At 40.8% G+C, this 21,049-nt stretch overlaps 3 protein-coding genes across 5 annotated transcripts in view; all 3 read left to right on the forward strand.

Moving 5' to 3' along the window:
• The first annotated feature begins 699 nt into the window (after positions 1-699).
• haus8 (HAUS augmin like complex subunit 8) lies at positions 700-9,018 on the forward strand. 2 transcript variants are annotated; one of them, XM_070553923.1, is made up of 10 exons: positions 700-981; positions 2,027-2,095; positions 3,574-3,631; positions 3,831-3,957; positions 6,044-6,148; positions 6,238-6,341; positions 6,469-6,627; positions 7,248-7,389; positions 7,820-7,961; positions 8,703-9,018. In XM_070553923.1, exons 1-10 carry the CDS (start codon positions 719-721, stop codon positions 8,827-8,829), a joined length of 1,296 nt encoding a protein of 431 aa, XP_070410024.1. In that variant the 5' UTR covers positions 700-718; the 3' UTR covers positions 8,830-9,018. The 2 variants fall into 2 exon arrangements, with proteins under 2 accessions (XP_070410024.1, XP_070410023.1); XM_070553922.1 differs by having other exon boundaries at positions 701-981; positions 6,038-6,148.
• A 1,767-nt stretch (positions 9,019-10,785) lies between these two features.
• On the forward strand, positions 10,786-16,210 carry sac3d1 (SAC3 domain containing 1). The gene is made up of 4 exons (XM_015971422.3): positions 10,786-10,887; positions 13,172-13,592; positions 14,028-14,310; positions 15,304-16,210. The coding sequence occupies exons 1-4, from the start codon at positions 10,862-10,864 to the stop codon at positions 15,768-15,770; spliced, it is 1,197 nt and encodes a 398-aa protein (XP_015826908.3). The 5' UTR covers positions 10,786-10,861; the 3' UTR covers positions 15,771-16,210.
• Positions 16,211-16,640: 430 nt separating this feature from the next.
• cpamd8 (C3 and PZP like alpha-2-macroglobulin domain containing 8) overlaps positions 16,641-21,049 on the forward strand; it is a 60,038-nt gene continuing 55,629 nt past the window's right edge. For both annotated transcript variants that reach the window (XM_015971415.3, XM_070553924.1), the window contains exons 1-5: positions 16,641-16,937; positions 18,545-18,696; positions 19,120-19,142; positions 20,247-20,412; positions 20,665-20,717. In XM_015971415.3, coding sequence (XP_015826901.3) covers positions 16,852-16,937; positions 18,545-18,696; positions 19,120-19,142; positions 20,247-20,412; positions 20,665-20,717 — 480 coding nt within the window. In that variant the 5' untranslated portion in view covers positions 16,641-16,851. The remainder of the gene's footprint in view (positions 16,938-18,544; positions 18,697-19,119; positions 19,143-20,246; positions 20,413-20,664; positions 20,718-21,049) is intronic.

The raw sequence follows: 21,049 nt of genomic DNA on the forward strand, positions 1-21,049 counted from the left end.
ATAATAATAATAATAATAATAATAATAATTATTATTATTATTATTATTATTATTATTATTATTATTATTATTATTATTATTATAAACAATTATCAGATGTATAAGTAGTCAAAGTCGTAATGGAATGGAACAATCCTGTGATTTTAAGAATCAAAAATGAAATTTGTTAGAAAATGTGAACACTGTGTTCTTGGAAAATTTTAAACTGTCATTTCTTTTATTTATTATTTTTAAATTTGCTGTAATAACATGGGACTGTGTCAGCAGGGGACTGTTTTAACAGCTATACAGACTTCAGAAAAATAAAAAAACATGAAAAAACGAAATAGTTTCTGTGTTTTGAGTGTAGCTTGTAATAATTTAAAAATGAAAGAACCCTAACCCAAACTTGATGAAGGCCAAATTCTTCTATTATTAAAAAAAAGAAAATATATTTACTTTAGAAAATTAAATAACGATGCATTTAAAACCAAATTGCATACTTTTCATGAAAGGAAATTTCCTCTTTTTATTTTTTTTAATTATAAATCCCTGCTATCTAATTGGTGGCGTTTGTTCGTTTAAATTATTTTATGAACAATCTTTTGCGGGACATTGAATTTCATTGTGTCATGAGTTCGCTAGATGGCAGTAAATATTGTGGAGGACAGAAGACGGGAGTTGTACCGACACACCGGATTCTGAGGGCGTGGTGATTGGACACCGGCTGGTCCTTGTTATGGGTAATGAGGCCGGTGAGGACAAAAGGGTGACAGATCTACCGAGTTGGTGTGTGTGGTCGACCTGTCATTGTGTTTTGAAAGCCTCAGCTCAGCCCGAAACATCTTACGAAGAAAAAGAGAAGCGGAACCACATTATTGTACTTTGTTTCTTTCGGATTTTGGAGCCGGTGTACAGGCGGTTTGCTTCAAAAAATATGGCTTCAAGAAGAAAATCGGCTATGCCGAGCTCTTTTTCTAACGCTTCTTCTGATACGAAAAGGTAGCAGATATTTATTTTTATTCTCATGTGGGTGAATAACTGACCGAACATCGAGTCATTTAATCTCAAGGGAACAATGGAGCGGAACCAACACTATGTAGTTCGTTAGCTTTGCTCAGTTTGAATCATCGTGGTTTTTAATCGATAAATTATGGAAAACTACAAGTACTGTATCTCAAATCTAAGTTGATCTCCGTGCCCAACACCAGTTATGAGATAATAATTTTATTTATTGATTAATTACAAGTTTAAGTACGCTACATCATATAAACTTCACATGTAGTGTCAGCAACTAGCCAACAAGGCTAGTAAAGCCAGCAAGATCAATGATCGAACAGAAATTAAGGGAAAAAAAAGAATACAAGTTTTATACAAACTTGAAAAAGGGGAGAAATTAGTTAACCCTGTTAATTTATCAGAATAGAATATACCGTTATTGTCCCACGGAGGAGAAATGTAAGTGTTACACAGCTCTTATAGCAAAAAGAATATAGTTGAAGACATAAAATGGCTCTACATGCATAGCAATGAAACAGACTAAATTGGAATGTACAGAAAATGTATTAAAATGTAAAGAGATATGTACTCGGGTGTGGTAAGTTGAGTGTTTAGTCAACAGTGGAGCCATGTTGAATGAAAAGGCAACACCTGCAGCTCAATGCCTCCAGCTGAGCCCAGGTGTACACACACACACACACACACACACACACACACACACACACACACACACACACACACACACACACACACACACACACACACACACACACACACACACACACACACACACACACACACACACACACACACACACACACACACACACACACACACACACACACACACACACACACACACACACACACACACACACACACACACACACACACACACACACGTACGTCAGAACTGTACCAATCATGAGATCTGGCAACACAAAAACCTCTCCAGCAGATAATAGATCGGCATATTCATATCACGTTAGTGCCATTGCCCCACTACACTACATAGTTGATCAGTGATGTAATTCTGCTTTTTTTTTCAGCACAAAAAGTGGAAATGCTTCAAACAAAGCCAACAACAGTGGAAATGGGATGAAAACCGTTAAATGCAAGTTTCCACATATATTTCAGATGGATTGTTATAGGGCTGCACGATATTAGGAAAACCTGCGATATTTGATAACAGTGCTTAATATTGCGATATCGATATTACTCACGATAAATGAACATACCAATTTTATTGCAAAAATATGCAGCTGCACCTGCTACTGTATTAGCAGCAATACAACAAACTGCATGCATGCAGTTTCTCAGTGACTTTAAAACATCACCTCCACCATAAAACTTTTTCTGATGCTCCAAATACAGAAAAACATCCCTTACCAGAGTTTTTGAATAAATAAAAAAAATCATAAAATAACTTTAAATGTTAAATAATAGTTAACATCACTTAAATGCAACAGCAAATTCTCTCATTGCTACTGAACATTTTCTCCACTTATGTGGTTATGATATAAGGCTGTTGCTGTAATTGGGAAGTGATCTGTGCTGGGCCAAACTAGGAGAATATTAAGATTTTTTTAGGGAAAGAGAAAAACAATTGTCTACCTTTCAGAAGAGGAACTGGCAAAAAAAAAACTACATGGAAAATATATGAAAACGTTTGTTTTTAACTCCAAATTGAACAAGTTTACCTAGATCTTAAAAAGCAGCTCAGATGATGAAACTGCAACTATGATTCTGATAACAAGCTAACAAATTGAACTAGCTCCTCTTAAGATAACCGGCTAGCAGAGCTTCTGACTGACAGTTTATGTGCAGCAGCAAATCAACTATCCTGATTAAGAAGGTTATAAAAGCTCATAAATGAAAAATCACTTTGATGTGTGGGGGAACTTTTCCAGGCCCTCTTTAGCAGGGTGGGACTGGGAGGAGATTGCTGTAGCCTTTTAGCTGGAAGCTAACCGGAGCCTGGGGCTAACACTAGCGACATGAAGGTGGGTTGGTTCACCAGCACGTGTCGGAGTCAGCCCAGTAAAAATGATTAACGACACCGAGCGGACTCATGTTCACATTTGAAAGCAGCGCTGAATCCAGAAACATCAGCACAAAGTGCGTTCGTTGCTCTGAGTCAGCATGACAAACAAGGGAACAGCGCCGCAAACTCTGTTCGGGTGTTGCTTTCCAAAAGGGTCTATGCAGGGGACAGGCGTATTACCTGAACGGACCCATCTGACTGGCCGCATTTCAGAAGGGCTACATTTGATTGGTCAAATAATACCTCAGCGTAAAAAACAGAGCTGGTTTACAAAAAGCTGATGTATGACACGGATGGAAATGTTTGAACCAAACATTTATCACAGTTTTGCCGTGTTTTGCGATGGGCCTATCGCACGTCCTGTTATCGCGATGACGATAATTTTTCGATATATTGTGCAGCCCTAGATTGTTATATTTTTCAGATCAGTAAAGCCACCACACATATCTAATCAGAAAATGTGTTTATTTCTATACTTCACTCCCTGTTTTAGGGGCAACAACTCTTATTTAAAAAAAAATGTGACTTTTGTTTTTATCAATCTGTAGCCAGTGGCAGTGCAGTCAGGTCTCGGTATCTACAACCTTCTGAAAAGGCATCTCTCTCAAAGGTAATGCTCATTTTCTTCAATCTCTTATGTAGAAATCAACACATAATTATTGCTGTTTTTAACTTTGCATATGAACCAAGGTTACTGTATTTTATGTGAAGTTTATGTATTTATCTAGCTTAAAGTTGTTTAATTATTTGGTTTGCATTTCACTGTCATTCCTTCATGTTTGTTGCCACATCTATTTTTACATTTGCAGACTAATTCCCTGACTGATTCGTTTGCTGTGCCTCAGCGGCCTTCTTCACCTAAACCCACTTTTGTAAAAACAAAGGTCGGGACACCACCAAGACGCTCAATGCCTGCTCAGGCACTCGCAGCAGAGTGTGAGTACTTCTTGTGATTGCTTTGAGTGTGTTTCTCATTTCATATTGTTAAATGAAAAGACTGAGAAAAGAAAAAAGAATACAATCTTTTATACAGGTGCTGGCCAGTAAATTAGAATATCATCAAAAGGTTGAAAATATTTCAGTAATTCCATTCAAAACGTGAAACTTGTACATTATATTCATGCAATGCACACAGACCAATGTATTTCCGATGTTTATTACGTTTAATTTTGATATTTATAGGTGACAACCAATGAAAACATCAAATCTGGTATCTCAGAAAATTAGAATATTCTAAAGGCCAATGAAAAAATGTTTGTTTCTCTAATGTTGGCCAACTGAAAAGAATGAACATGAAAAGAATGTGCATGTATAGCACTCAATACTTAGTCGGGGCTCCTTTTGCCTCAATAACTGCAGTAATGCGGCGTGGCATGGACTCGATCAGTCTGTGGCACTGCTCAGGTGTTATGAGAGCCCAGGTTGCTCTGATAGTCGTCTTCAGCTCCTCTGCATTGTTGGGTCTAGCGTATTGCATCCTCCGCTTCACAATACCCCATAGATTTTCTATGGGGTTAAGGTCAGGCGAGTTTGCTGGCCAATCAAGGACAGGGATACCATGGTCCTTGAACCAGGTGCTGGTGGTTTTGGCACTGTGTGCAGGTGCCAAGTCCTGTTGAAAGGTGAAGTCTGCATCCCCATAAAGTTGGTCAGCAGCAGGAAGCATGAAGTGCTCTAAAACTTCCTGGTAGACGGCTGCATTGACCCTGGACCTCAGGAAACAGAGTGGGCCAACACCGGCAGATGACATGGCACCCCACACCATCACTGACGGTGGAAACTTTACACTGGACCTCATGCAACGTGGATTCTGTGCTTCTCCGCTCTTCCTCCAGACTCTGGGTCCTTGATTTCCAAAGGAAATGCAGAACTTGCTTTCATCAGAAAACATAACTTTGGACCACTCAGCATCAGTCCAGTCCTTTTTGTCCTTGGCCCAGGCGAGACGCTTCTTGCGCTGTTTCTTGTTCAAGAGTGGCTTGACACACGGAATGCGACACCTGAATCCCATGTCTGTCATGAGTCTCCTCGTGGTGGTTCTTGAAGCGCTGACTCCAGCTGCAGTCCACTCTTTGTGGATCTCCCCCACATTTTTGAATGGGTTTGTCGTCACAATTCTCTGCAGGGTGCGGTTATCCCTAGAGCTTGTACACTTTTTTCTACCACATTTTTTCCGTCCCTTCGCCTGTCTGTTAATGTGCTTGGACACAGAGCTCTGCGAACAGCCAGCTTCTTTAGCAATCACCTTTTGTGTCTTGCCCTCCTTGTGCAAGGTGTCAATGATTGTCTTTTGGACAGCTGTTAAGTCAGAAGTCTTCCCCATGATTGTGGTGCCTTCAAAACAAGACTGAGGGACCTTTTAAAGGCCTTTGCAGGTGTTTTGAGTAAATCAGCTGATTAGAGTGGCAGCAGGTGTCTTCTATATTCAGCCTTTTCAGAATATTCTAATTTTTTGAGATACCAAATTTGGAGTTTTCATTAGTTGTCACTTATGAATATCAAATTTAAATGTAATGAACATTGGAAATACATTGGTCTGTGTGCATTGCATGAATATAATGTACAAGTTTCACGTTTTGAATGGAATTACTGAAATATTTTCAACCTTTTGATGATATTCTAATTTACTGGCCAGCACCTGTATACCACCTCAAGATAAAAAAAAATCATGAGGCGCTTCACAAAAACAAAGAATTTAAAATATAATTTTTTTAAAATGATTTAAAATATATATTTCAAATGAGAAAAAAACAAAATTGTGATTAAAGGAAAGGAGAAAATGAATAGGAAAGAGGGAAATCAGTGGATCCCAGGAAAAGTGGAATAGGTAGAAAGAGCAGAATAAGGAGAGGGTGATGATAAAGGTCACGCAAAAGCCAGCCTGAACAAGTGCACCTCAGTAGCAACTGAGATGCCTGTCTTACTGACAGATGGATGATTATTAAAGCTAAGAATCAAACTGCTAAAGTCTTGTTTGTTTTTCTTCTACTTTCCTATTATGTTACATTTCTTGTAGCAACAGTGTCACGTGAAACTGGTCCCTCACTTCATGGTAAAAGCATTCTGCAGTCCACTTTCTCAGATGGTCACTGCTTTCGACCAGATTTTGATATTTCAGTCATTAAAGGTGAGCTAAACCAAACTCCTACATGTAACGTGTTTTATTTTCAAACTGGGTCGTGAATTCATTTGTTCTCTTCCATCTGTGCTTTAAAGATAAAACGGTGATTGAGACTGCAGCAGAACCTGACAAAAACCCCGAGACTGAGAAGCAGAATGTGGAAATGCAAACATTCCTCCTTGCCTACCTCACAGCCAAGGTTTAATGGGATAATCATTTTAATGTAGCGTCTGCTTTATATCAGTGCTCATTAACACAATAAAACACCAGTATCTTTGTCTGTTGTGCTCCTCTTATAATGTGCCTTTTATTGTTTATTTTCCTAGATGGAGAATAATACCACCAAATTCAAGGCTGAGGCAGAGGAACGAATCTTTCAAGGCATTCAAGAAGAGATGCGGTTGCATAATGAGGTCAAGGAAAAGAAACGCCAATATCTTCTAGCAGAGAAACGAAGGCTGATGAATGAGATGTTGGACTTGCAGGTCAGAGCATCTTCTGATTTTTTGTTCGTCGCTTTAATGCGTGTAAAGTTTGAATTAATGTGGTGTTTTTTTTCTTTACACCTAGTCTAAATGAGGCCTAAACCAGTACTGGTTGTGTTGTAACCCAGCACCAAACAAACAAAGGACTATATATAGATTAAATATATTATAGGAGGAATACGCAGAATGTGGTGCTTATGCATCATTTGTGTCTGATGTAAATTAATCCCTTCTTAAATGATACGTCAGTATAAAATGTAAACTATTACACGGAGCTAACATGGGCTAAAAATAGGCTAATGACTCCTGCTAGCAACATGCCAACAATCTGATAGTGGTGGGTTTCTTTATAATATAGATTATGTCAACTGTTACTGGTCCTTTTAAAATATATAAAATCTCCTCCTTTGCTTCACGAGGTAAAGTTGCTGACCCTAGCTTTAATGTGGGAATAATCAAGGAGACCATTGGGGAAACAAGATAGTTTCAGTCAGTTTCATAATTGTGAGGCAAAGCGGTCCTTCTACTCCTGGCAAATGTAACCATTTAATCAACCAAAAGCTTAAATCCTGTGTTTGTAACCAGTTAAAATCTTCTAATGTATTTTTTTTTTTCATCAGATTGAGATACTGACGCCCGTGGCCAAGGCAGCCAAAGAGTTCACAAACAACTACAAGGGTTTTGCAACAGCTGTTGATGCCACACGTCATGAACTACCAATCAAGAATTTCTACATTAATGGAGACGGAAGGGAATTTCTAGGTATCAGAAGTTTTGGTAAACTTTGTCTTGATTGGACTGTTTTTTGATGCAATCAAAAAGTTACTTTTTATTCAGTTTAATTCAAGTTTATTTATATAGTGCCAAATCACAACAAGAGTCATCTCAAGGCACTTCACACTGTAAATATTCCAACACAGTTCAGTTCATTAAGCCAATCTTCAATTGTAGATTCTTCTAGTTTTTGATTTCATCATAGAAATATGCACTTTTAAATTTCTCTTTTTTTTTCATTGTCAATGTGGTGAAAAACATTAAAACTCTGATGTAAACTAACCAATATTTCCCCTTCAATTGTATGTCTCAGAAGGTCATCAAAATCTGTCTTTGTTTTATTTGAAATAACCCCTGTGTACATGTGCATTTATCAGAAACTGATGATACATGTTTGATAAATATTTCTGCTCATTAGATAAAGCTGAGGCTTATCTGAAGGAAACTGAGACGCTGTTGCTGGAGTGCTCACAGGGGGACCCCATGGAGAACAGCACATCTTTGGATTGTCTGAGAGACATGAAAATAAAATCAAAGGAAATCAGTCAGCAGCTTTCAGGGTAGGTACATCCATAAACGTGCTATTTGGTGGTGTCTTTCTCGCAACCTGATATGATTTTCTTGTACGATGTAAAGGTGTGGGAAATTGTTTAATCAATACATTTGCAGTGGTCTCTGGTAATAAATGCCTTGAAAGCCGTACTCCGGGCAGAATCAAGCCCAGAATTGCTTGTTTCAACATCGACAAGTCTGCCGTCGCACAGAGTTGCAGCAGACAGTAGGATTTGGAGTCTCATTTGCTGATATTTTGACATCTTGCCTCTAATTGGATAACGGCCACACAACTCTACCACTGACTTGCAACGTGGATGTTTTATCTCCACAAATGACACAAGCCTGAAGTGTTTTTCTTCTGTGTAGTGCAGTTGCTAATGCTAATGGTTAGCTTCTACTAGTTGGGATCTTGTCTGCTGTTTCCTGGATGTTAAAACAACAGCCTTCCCTGTCGTGAGTCCATGAATGTTGAGTGATGTAGACCTGTCAGTCTTTTCAAATCCTAGCCATTCACCATCTATTTTCTATCAGAAGCTAAGGCTGGAGATGGGTGTAGGAGACTATTTACATGTACAGCCTGCATGAAATACTTGGTGACCAATTATAATCAGAAATAATAATTAAAAATGCTTTTTCAGTGTTCCACACCTTTAAAAGCACTTTTTATAAGTTAATTTAAGTGAGGACCTAAAGATGCTTTGAGGAGGTAGCCGTCATATACTCAGGTGTGTTCTTGTTCCTTTTAGAACATTTTCTGAGCTGCAGGAGCTTTCGTCATTGGTTTGCCGCCATTCAGTCTATTCTCAGCAGGCCATGGAGGAAGAGCAACTGGGCAGCTCAAGAACCCGCGAGCTCTTCTGCCTCAAACATTGAAGAATACCACACAGCATGGGAGATGCCATACATGTACTTTGGAATCCCACAGTTCCTAACTAATTTTCTCTGATGTGTAAATAGATTTTGTGTCTTATGTCCTTGTATATGTTAACTTTGTTGCAGTTGTAGGAGAACTTGTGCAGTTTTTCAGCCTGATGTAATTTAATAAAGAAATGAAACAACAAATGATTGGGGTTAACTTTCATGAAACTGTTCTAAGAGAAATGAAGCCCATAATTGAGATATAATAATGGAATATGTCAATATGAGTAAAAATTGCTTTGACGCAGCTATTTATTTGGAAACTACAAGTCTAGAGTGATTTCACCAAACTTGCATAAAAGCTCAAAAGGCAAACCAATGTCCCTGCAGTAATTTTTTTTATTGGTTTTAGTTGGTATACATTAGTAATTGTACTGGTGTTTTTCTGATCAGAAACATATTTTAAAGTTATGCTCTTTTGTGATCAACTAACAAATGGAACAGACCTACAAATATTACATTTTAAAACTTTCTTTTCAAAATGACTGGAGTGAGCATATCGACCGCTGAGGTTGATCTTAAACTTGCTAATAGTATTGGCCTGTATCAGTGCAGTTATCGCAATAGGCCCTCAAAGACCTTTGAAGAGGCTTGAGAGACAGCAGGCAGCCCTTCCAACTGTACATCTCCTTTAAGCCCCATGAGATGTCTAAGCTGCAGCTGTTACACACCTGCTTAGATTCTATCAAAACCTGGATGGCTGGGAGCTTTCTACGGCTGAATGAAGATAAGACTGAGATCCTCATCTGTGCCTCAGACAAGCTGGTTCCCAAAGTCAGAGACTCTCTTGGTCAGCTTGCTTCTCACACAAACCTTCTGTCAGGAATCTTGGCGTGACCTTTGACCCAGCTCTCACCCTGGATTCTCAAGTCAGTTCTCTTGTTCGCTCTTCCTTCTTCCATCTCAGGAACATTGCTAAGCTGAGTCCCATTCTGTCCCGCTCTGAACTTGAGACAGTTATCCACACCTTCATCTCCTCACGCTTAGACTACTGTAACTCTCTTTTCACGTGTCTGAGCAGAACCTCCCTGAACCGTCTGCAGGTGGTTCAGAATGCCTGTGCTCGGCTTCTGACCAAGTCCTCCAAACACCCACATCACCCCGCTTCTCCTCCAGCTTCACTGGCTGCCAGTCAACTTCAGGGTTCATTTCAAGATCCTGGTTCTGGTCTATAGGGCCTTACATGGACAAGCACCATCTTACATCTCTTCTCAGTCCCTACACCCCCAGCAGATCCCTGAGGTCCAGTGATCAAAGCCTACTGGTTGTGCAGCGCACCAGGCTAAAGACCAAAGGTGACAGATCGTTTGCTGCTGTGGCCCCCAGACTCTGGAACTCTCTCCCCCTGAGCCTGAGATCAGTGGACTCAGTGGACTCCTTTAAAAAGCAGCTGAAGACTCACTTGTTCAAGCTGGCTTTTGTATGACCTTCTTCACCACTCTCTTTATTCTGCTCTCCCCACCTATTCCACCTTCCTCAGGATCCACTGACTTCCCTCTTTCCTATTCACTCTGTCTCTTTCTTAACATTTTTTCTTTTAAATCCCAATTGCCTATTTTTGCTCATTTTAAATATATTTTTTAACATTTTCTAAATGCTTTTTTATATTTTTACTTTTTTATTTTTGTTTTTGTGAAGCACCTCGTGATTTTTATCTTGAGAGGTGCTATAGAAATGATATCTTCTTCTTCAAAGAGGCTTTGGTCAATCTTAGCTTTATTCTGTTTTGTATTACAGAATTATCAATATCTGCTTTTATGAATTAGTCACCAACTTACAGTGATACTTGTTTAGGTCTCCAGCTTGTCTTTATGATGTATTTCAAATAAATTAAACGCGAGAGTGAAGATACATTTCTATATGTTTGGAAGTGCTTTTTGACCTGACACTTCTTTAAATTGTTTTATTTTGAAACATCAGTTTCGGATGTGACGAATCGTCAAACGGATGCTGCTCGGACGTGACGACATTCCTGTTCACGAGACTCATGAGCCACAAAACAGTTTCTCGCATGTAAGTACTGAATTTTTAAAATTATTTTTGTTAACCTTTTAAGTTCGTATTAGTATTTGTCTTGGAGTATTTTTGATAATTGCTAACGCACTACAAACGCTTGGTACAAATAAACGATGTTTTCTCGCTGTTAGCTTGCTAACTCAAATTAACACTAGCTTCAGTGAGAGCTTTGTTAGCAGACATTTACTGGCATGGCAGAGTCTTTTGTTGAATAAACATGAGAACATGGACGAACTTATTTAAAAGTTAAAATAGTTTTGAGCTGGTTTATGAACGCATTCAAAGATCCTTCGGATTTTCTGGGGAACGAAGACGTGTCTGTAGATGACTAACACAACTGCATGAGTACGTTTAAAACTAACGAACCAACTGGGAATTTAAAATGATATAGCTACTTAAAGGGCAAGTCACCCCCTGCCAGATTCTTACTCAACTCCCACTTCCTGTTTGAAAAATGCATCAAATGCTGTTGCCTAGCAGACCGAGAGGGCGGAGCCTCTAAACAAATACACACACTCACGACATTGTGACATCATAATGTAATCATCTAACATAATACGCTGTGTCTCAATTCAGGGCCTGCATCCTTCGAAGGACCCAGCTTACTCGGCCGACGTGGGCTGGGTCTTCAGTCGCCGAGTAGACCGGATGTTAACGGCTGTGAATTTGAACAGGCCTAGCCTTCATGAATTCCCGCCACTCCCTCCGTGAACGTTCTGTCGCCTAGCAACCATGGAACCCCTGAGCAGAAGGGAGAAGGAACTTTAAACGATGGAGCTCGAAGTTTTATTTAGCTTTTTAATAATTTCGTTGACTGTTAGAGAGCTAATTCAGAGAAAATAATTTCGACAAGCTGAGCCCGAGCAAAGATGTGATAATAGTTTTTAATACTTTCTAAGGGTCTTCATTTGGCCAAAACCGATTTATCACCTTCTAAGACTTTTCAAGACCCAGCGGATACCCAGTAATATTAAACAATTCACATTTGTAAACAAAAATAAAATTCAAGTGTTTAATACAGAACTGATTTTATTTAGATATTTCTTTTATATGTACATGTTTAATCGTTAACCATTTTTTTCTAGCAAAGTAAAAAGCTGTCAAAATTCTCCCTTCTCTCATGTGCCCTCTGCTGCTCTGCCTCCCTCTGCAGCCTCATGTCCTCCCTGATCAGCTCCAGAAGCTGGTCATCGCTGTCCCCTTCCCCTGGATGCCCATTTTCTCCAGAATAGTCTTAACAAACATGTAAGAGAAAAAAAACAGGAAGAGAAAAGATAGAGAAGAGGACAACAGGTTATTCCTTTCATGTCTTCGCAGAAAAAACTGAACTTAAAATATGAGATGTTATAACACCTCCATGCCACATCCGCTGAATACTTTGCTCCTGTGATCATGTTGTCCATCTCCGCCCTAAGCTTAATAAAGTCTGTGGTTTTCTCTTTTGTCCCTAAAATACAAACTTCTACTAAAATCAGGGGGAAAACGTAGCAGGAGAAGTACGACACCGAGCGGCCGAACATACGAGCCGAGACTGCAATACAAGCACTTTTACTGTAACATTTCAAACTAAAATAACGTTCATGTATCACAAAAAGCCCTTAACCTAACAGTTTTCAAGTTTATACTGACATTTATATGTGCAATCCTCTCCGACAGCTCCCGCTTCACTGTCCGCCATTGTTTTTAAAAGTTCTGCCATCTGGCCCGCAAGGCATCTTGGGAAATGTGAACCATTGAAGGATACACCGGACCCATCCTTCATTCAGGCGAAAAGAAGGCCGGATTCGTCGACTGCATTTGAAGGAGTCTTCGAATTGGGACAGGCCTAGTCGCGGCGCTGTGACGTAACCAGCCGACGAAGGATGCAGACCCTGAATTGAGACACAGCGATAGTGTACCTCTTAGCCAATAGCGATGGCAGATTTAAATTCAAATGCAGTGCTGAGTTTTTGCCTGACGACGGTGCGTCGCTGACAGTTTTAGGCAGAATATTTAAATTTTAACTAAGATGCACTAAAGTGCCGAATTATTGACTACATTTGTCTACAGCACAATTGGACACTCATTTATATAGTTTATCAGCAAAAATATGGTGATTTGGAGTGACTTGCTCTTTAAACTGCTTGACAAATACATTTGTTGCTGTCTGGAACAATAAACAAAACAATTCATTCATGCAGACAAACGTATTTTGTCTGCATGGGGTTATTGTCATAGAATATCTGTTCACTTAGATTTGATTTTACATTGATCCATTATAATTAAACTGTTTCATGACCAGCTCTCAGTCACAGAGGAGTGATGGACCATCAGGTGGACAGTGGAGACAGAGGAACAAAAAACAATGGCGGACTAAAAGCAAAGCTCCAGAGAAAGAGGTGGAGAAAGAAGAGCAGATCCTCAGAGAGCCCGTAAAGGAGACCGGACCCAGAGGGACCTGCCAGACTATGTGTCCCATTCAAGAGCTGAGAGACCGTGAAGCTCAGAACCGGCTTCACCGTTTTGAAATGGTACCAGGCACAGAGAGAGATCGAAGGCCGTGGGGGGACCCAACGCGTGCTGTCAAAGAATATTCCAGACCAGCAGCTGGAAAAGATGCGATGAAGTCCTCTGACCTTCGACCTCCTGAGGTGTTGCTGAAGACCGTCTACTATCTTATTGACTTTGTTATTGCCTCTCCTTCTCTGAATCCATGGACTGAGGCAAGTAGTATTACCACATCTGTTTACTGTAAATCTTATTTTTTAGAATAAGAACTTAAATTTAAACTTGTTATCAAAAATCTTCAAAACTTAGAAAATATAAAGATGAGACTTATTTTCAGCACGAGAAGCAAATCTGTTATTTTTTTTAGCTCGTTGAACTTTGTTTAGAAAGTATAAATTTTAAGTGGCCAAGATCTTGTGCTATAAAAGTTCTGTACAACATGCTTCTCATACATGAAAGACTTTGTTGAAGAACAAGAAAAAATCAAAACATTTGGTAAATGATGATTTTAAAAGATTTCAAATAGACAAAAGTGCAATTCGCAGATACATAATGTTAGAAGCTTTGTTAGTTTTATGAATATTTCCGTTTCTCATTCTTACATCATTCTTACATAATACATCTTCATCAACCTTGTGCTTTCCTTTCAGGTGTATAGCTTTGCCTTTGATCGGCTGCGCTGCGTGAAACAGGATATGATTGTCCAGAGGCTGTCTGGATTGGAATGTTTGGCCATTTTAGAACGGGCAGTGCGCTTCCTCATCTATGCCTCTTATCGTCTCTGTGGTGAACCCTTGCGGCTTTATGATCCTCGCATCAATGATACACACCTACAGGAGTACTTGAGCTGGCTGTTTGACTGCTACGCAAATGGACCAGGACCATACCCAAACCAGGAGGAGTTTCAGGCTCTAGGTTTGCTCTACAACTTAGGTTAGTGGATGTGTTTTTTTAAGTACTTCCTACTTAGGTGTTCAAAACACAACAGAGCCATGACAAAAAAAAATTGTTTCATTAGTTGTTGGTAGACGGTAGACCTAAATATTAAGGTGATGGTGTCTCAGGGGTTAAGTTAATCCAGTAATTAGTGGGTTGCCAGTTCTAACCTAGGCTCTGTCAGTCGTCATGTTCTGGGGCGAGACACTTCACCTTCCCTTGATCTCAATCACACTCTGATGGTGATGAGCCACAGCTGCACTGGGGTGCACTGACAGAGGCGAGGCTGCTGTACACAGGCACCACCGGTCCCTCCGACCACCACTAAGTAGCAGGCAAGTAGGGTGAAGTTTCTTGCCCAAGGACACAACGACTGCGACAGATGAGATGCGAACCTGCAACCCTCCAGTAACAGGGTGGCCACTTACTCCTCTGCCACTGTCACTCCAATGGAGGAACCTTAGCAAGAATGTTTAAAATTGACAGGTATTTTTGCACATTACTATTTAAAGTTTGTGTACGTTTGTGTTAGAGAATACTGGCACACTTTACAACCGTGGCTATTTTCTGTTGATTTAATTGGTTATTTTTTTAATCAAATTTCACTGAAATCTGCATCAGTCAATAAGACCAACCAGTATCAAAGAGAGAGTTTGGGTTTAAGGGCCGAATGACTAAAATATCTCTGTTCTCTGCAGCTTTTATTTCTTCTAAAATTTAGATTCTTTTTATACAACACACACACACACACACACACACACACACACACACACACACACACACACACACACACACACATATATATATATATATATATATATATATATATATATATATATATGTGTGTATATATATATATATATATATATATATATATATATATATATATATATATATATATATATATATATATATATATACATGTTGGTTTTAGAGTACAGCATTGCAACTATATAATATATTTTAATGCATACCCATATTCTTCTTCAGGATCATCTAGTACCCTGCAGCACATCATGGAACTGCCAGTGCGGCTACGCAAAGCACAGTCTGTCACACTCGCTCTTGCTATAAATCAAGCTTATTTGGAAAGAAACCCTGTCCGCCTGCTCCGATTGGCTCGGAGGCTGAACTTTCTCCAGGCCTGTGCGCTACACCGACACCTGGTGATGTGTCGTAGAGATCTACTGCTGATCTACAGCCACGGATACAGCAGCCGCAACTGCAGCTTTCCACTCGACAGACTGGCTCAACTGTTGTCCTTAGACACATCGCACACCGCTCAGCTTTGTCAAGCGTATGGTGTGGAGGTTGATCAGAATAAAGTGGCTTTTTCCAAAGCTGCTTTCACTGAGCCTGAGCAAGGGAGACTACTATGTAAAAGTTATCATAGCTTAGTGTCTGAGAAACAGAAAGACCTCGGTGTGAAGGACATCATACACGGCTTCACTTACTGATTGTTCTATAATAGCGAGGAAAAATTTTGTTACTGTTCAAAAATCTTGAGGCCAATTTGAAAAAATTGTATGCCACAGTTCGGCCTACTTTAAAGTTTTGGATAACTGCAGTGTGTGTGTGAAACATTTTGTATTAGTGGTCTGCAATACTCAAGTGCATAAAAACCTTTAAAATGTGAGTTTTATACTGTTACAGTTTGTACTTTTTCTCATTTTTTAGCTAGTGCAGTTTAAATCATCAAAAGGATCGACATGCTCATCTCAAAATGACGATTTAGTAATACAGATGCAGGGAGATAGGGATGAAAAGAATTTGAGCACCAGATGTTATTGCCAGATGTTTCGGTTGAGCATTTCAGAGAATGTCCAAGATTTGTTTTCGATACATCAATGTTTTAACCTCTGTAAACATTTCAATAAATACGTATTTGTTATTTAAATAGAATCATTTGCTGGATGTTTTTGCACCGTTGCCCTATGACCGCTAGGGGGCAGCATATGACCTCTTAAAGCACTATCCCATGATAAATAACCTAAAAGATAATTGTGTTATAACTGTTTTATTTTTCATCACATGTTCTGGTTTTAACTGCCATTTAACTAAAAATGTAATAGTTTGTCGTGTTAAAATGTGGGTTTTACTTCAGCCTTGAAGTCCTGACCTGCACCCCGAAGGCGCATTCCCCTCTGCATGACGCGCTGCGTGCCGCTGATCTCGTTTTCGGACTCGCGGAACTGAACATCGCAAGCGGCAGCGACTGGATTCAGAAGGTCAAACAAACCAAAGTGGGAGGACACCTAGCAAACTGATGCTGAAATATGAGAGAAGGAAAGCGGGGCGGGTGGAGAAGGCACATGGTGGTGGGAGCGGACTGGTGTAGCTGCTCTGTGCGGAGTCTGAGGAAAACAAGATTTGTTTAGGAGGGATGATAACAACTCCGGTCCCGGATGAAACTGGGCGCCTATCTGTCCTGCCAGCATACATAGATCGGTAGACGGGTCTAGAACCAGATCGTTAGACTTCCATCGGACTTTGGAGTAATCTCATTCATAGGAGGCGCGCTCGCTGACTGAAGCCAGCATGTTGTGGCTGTTTTGGACAAACTTTGGTTTTGTTTGGACCTTGATCTTCTGCCATGCCAGCAGAAGTTGTGCGCAAGACAAACAGTAAGTAATGTACACTTAATGGAGATAAATCAGCGAAGTTATCTTTATTTTATCCTAATTGTGCTGCGAGATGGACAGAATGATGTCGTCACAAGACCCCCATAGTGACCCTACATCCTCTCATGTTGTGTGTTATTGACCTGTGAGCAGTCACACTTTGACATCCTGCCCCGCTGACTTTGTTGTGGTAGCCCATGACTCAGTATGTGCTGTGATAGTGACAAATATAAATAGGCCTATGCACTCTGACGTCACAACTGCAACTGAATGAGTTTTACATGAAGAAATAAGTTGCAAAGTGGAGTGCTCGTGAATTGGGCGGGTGAACAAAATTCAACTTTTTTTCTTTTGCAAAGGAGTGTTCAAAATCTAAAATGCTGTCAGCATCAATCATGTGATGGCATTTTGAAGGTTTCACAAAGGAGAGCATAAATCCCTCTCAGGCACAGGGATTCTCAGCCTTCAGAGGAGAAAAGTAGAGTACAGTGAGCCATGTGATTGAAATGAGCACCGCCTGATTCTGGCTCTTCCAAGAGTTAGCTAAACTCACTGAAGATCAAACAGCCCATTTCCCCGCATTATCTTCCTTCCTGCAGCCTTGTTTTCCAGGGATTTTCTCACAGCTCTCTCTCTCTCCTCTCTCTCTCTCTCTCTCTCTCTCTCTCTCTCTCTCTCTCTCTCTCTCTCTCTCTCCCTCTCCCTCAGTAATTTCAGCTGCCTCTAATGCTGTAACACCAACCACCTGATCCTGCTCTCATGTAGTTGGGTTGGTTTGTGCTCAGGGCTTTACCCAGTTCTTTTTTTCTGTGATCTTCAGGTTTTTCCCACAGTACAATGATTTCTAATGAGGCAATGAACCAAAATGCAAAAAAAACAGCAAGCAAGTTTTTGAGTTTTCTCTGCAGGGTGTCTGGGCTTTCCCTTAGAAATAGGATGGGAAGAGAGGGATTCAGAGTAGATCTGCTGCTCCTCCACATCGAGAAGATCCAGTTGAGGTATAGCTCGGGCGTCTGGTTAGGATGACTCCTGGATGCCTCCCAGGTGAGGTTTTCCAGACACGTCCAACCAGGAGGAGACCTAAAGTAAGACCCAGGGCATGCTGGAGGAACCATGTCTCTCAGCTGGCCAGGGAACACCTTGGGATTCCCCCGGAAGCCCATGTGGCTAGAGAGAGGGATGTTTGGGCCTCCCTGCTTAGGTTGCTGCCCCGGATTGATGGATGGAGAAAGTTGGTATCTTCAGAAGAAAACAAGTAAAACTAAATGAAATGAGACCCATTTATTCCAGAACATCAGGGTGCTTTCAGGAGCAACGAAAAACAAACACTCATGTAGAAAAGTCATTTGCTAAAGTCAACAAGTACCATGTTCCAGGTTCCAAATTAATTATCGCTCAACCTGGGATTAGATGTGTTTATATTGCTCTAATTTTTACCTTAAATCGTGAAGTGAGTTATATTCATGTTCTTTATGTGTTATCACATTACTCTTCTGTATTTGACCTCTGACCCCTCCTTAATCCTGTTTGTTTTCTCATCAGTGTTCCTGATTTGTGTCCTTTCCTTCTTCCCTTTTGTCCATGTCTCTGTGCTTTCCTTCTCCTGCCAGAGGTTACCTGGTCACTGCACCCTCTGTGTTTCGCGCCGGGCTCGTGGAGAGTGTGAGCATCACCATCTTTAACACAAAAGCTGAGACCCGGGCCCACGCGCAGCTGTCAGTGAAGGGGCAGGCGGTGGCTCACGGCCACAGCTCGGTGTTCGGTGAGGGCAAAGTCTTGATCGTAAATTACGGTAGCACAAATTGAAAAGACAGCATTGAGTTCCAAAACCAAACCACATGATTATCAGTTATTCACCCAAATGATATAAAAGTCAGACATTATACTCTTATAGAGGGAAGGACACACACATGTTGCTGTTCTTATCAGCAACAGTTTTCATTGTTTTTAACTGGAGGCATCAGTTCAACCCATCCCGCCAGCCTCCCTGTATACAGTGTGTGCTTTGTTTGACAACATTGATCGATGGGGCTAGTTGTGCATAGCATGGCATGGAGATGGCTTGCAGCTGGATCTGAAGCGAACTCCTCCAAGCACATCAAATCATAAGATACATTACAAGAAATGTTTAAGGCGATGCAAAATAATTCACTTTGACGTTTCTCCACCTGTCTTTTTGCTTTAGATAAAGGCACCATCAAACTGAAGGTGAGTAGCTGTGAAGCTGGGAGTTCGTTGTCCACACTTTCCTCAGGCAGCATGCAAATCAACACTAACATTATTTGTAATGCAACATCTCTCTCTCTGCCCCTTCAGTGGGAATAAGGTAACAGCTTCAGTGTAATACACAACAGCTGTTGACGTGCATGTGTGATCCACCGCCCCCGAAGGCTGGAATAGATCAATCCATGTTGCATGAAGGGATTCTTTAACGCAAACACCCTCCTCCGCCCTCTTGTATTGTAACATCCACCCTCGTTCTCATAGTATTCCTCTTTTGGTGCATTTCTTTTTGTCTTTTTTTCTAATTAAAGACACAAAATCAACAAGAATACTTAGAAATTGCATTTTGCGATTGCGATCTTTAGGTCCTCCCCCAGGTGGAGGAGTTTAAGTATCTCAGGGTCTTGTTCACGTGTGAGGGAAAGATGGAGCGTGAGATCGACAGGTGGATTGGTGCTGCTTCTGCAGTGATGCGGGCGTTGTACCGATCTGTCGTGGTGAAGAGAGAGCTGGGCCTGAAGGCAAAGCTCTCGATTTACCGGTCTATCTATGTTCCTACCCTCACCTATGGTCACGAGCTTTGGGTAGTGTCATGAGATTGTGGATATAAGTGGCCAAAATGAGGTTTCTCCGCAGGGTGTCTGGGCTCTCTCTTAGAGATAGGGTGAGAAGCTCGGCCCTCCGGAAGGGGCTCAGAGTAGATTTGATGCTTCTCCACATTGAGAGGAGCCAGTTGAGGTGGCTCAGGCATCTAGTTAGGATGCCTCCTGGACACCTCCCTGGTGAGGTTTTCTGAGCACGTCCAACTGGGAGGAGACCCAAGGGAAGACCCAGGACACGCTGGAGGGACTATGTCTCTCAGCTGGCCAGGGAACGCCTTAGGATTCCCCCGGAGGAGCTGGCCCAAGTGGCTGGGGAGGGGGGAAGTCTGTGCCTCTCTGCTTATGCCCCCGTGACCCGACTCCAGATAAGTAGAGGAATATGGATGGATGGTTCTTGAGCCAATATTTCTGAGCTGATCCCTTCTGTTTAAACCCAGCCCATGTCTATCTTGCTTTAACTTTTGCTCATATATGTTCATGTTCCCAGGTTCCCTCTGGGCTGAGAGGTCAGGCCTTGCTGAAGGTCTGGGGAAACCGTCACCTCACAGAGGGAGGCTACATTTTCCACAACTTCACCACCATCACTGTGGAGAGCAAGGGCACAGCCGCCTTCATCCAGACCGACAAGCCCATCTACAAACCCAAACATAAAGGTTCCCTCATAGTGCAACTGGTAGCTCATTAGATAATCACAGAAATACAGAAAATAAAAGGTGCTTTTTTTAAGCGCGAGTTATAGAGCGATTAGTTTTACACACAGATTTTGGATTGCTCCCAAAAGTCAGACAATTCTTTATATTTTAGTAAACAATAAAAATTGAACTTTTTATTTGTTGTGAAGGCTAAAAGATGAATGCCATATCTTTTATTAACATTGGCATGTTTTTTTTTCTTTTTGTCTTCAGTGCTCATCAATGTTTACACTGTCACACCTGACATGAGACCAGTTAATGCAAAGGTAATTATTCATTTAAGCCAAAGCTAATCAGATCCAAAAGCAGCTGGTGAAATGCATTCCTTCAAGGAATTAATTTCACATCCCTGATCCTGCGACATTTAATCGTAATCAACATGAACACACCTTTTCACTTTTAATGAGCTAATTTTAAACGAGAGTCCTATCCTGCCCTGAATGCAGCGGAGTGAACAGTCACCTATTTACCGAGGCCAAGTTTGAGTCATTTCTACTGGAATGTTTGCAGTGGATTCAAATATCCTGTGTTCCTCTGCTGAAATACACTTTATTGATGTTCGCAGCTATAAAAGTCTGTTGCATGCAGAGGTCAGTGC

The sequence above is a fragment of the Nothobranchius furzeri genome, chromosome 8 (assembly GCF_043380555.1).
Source record: "Nothobranchius furzeri strain GRZ-AD chromosome 8, NfurGRZ-RIMD1, whole genome shotgun sequence".
Lineage (NCBI taxonomy): Eukaryota > Metazoa > Chordata > Actinopteri > Cyprinodontiformes > Nothobranchiidae > Nothobranchius > Nothobranchius furzeri.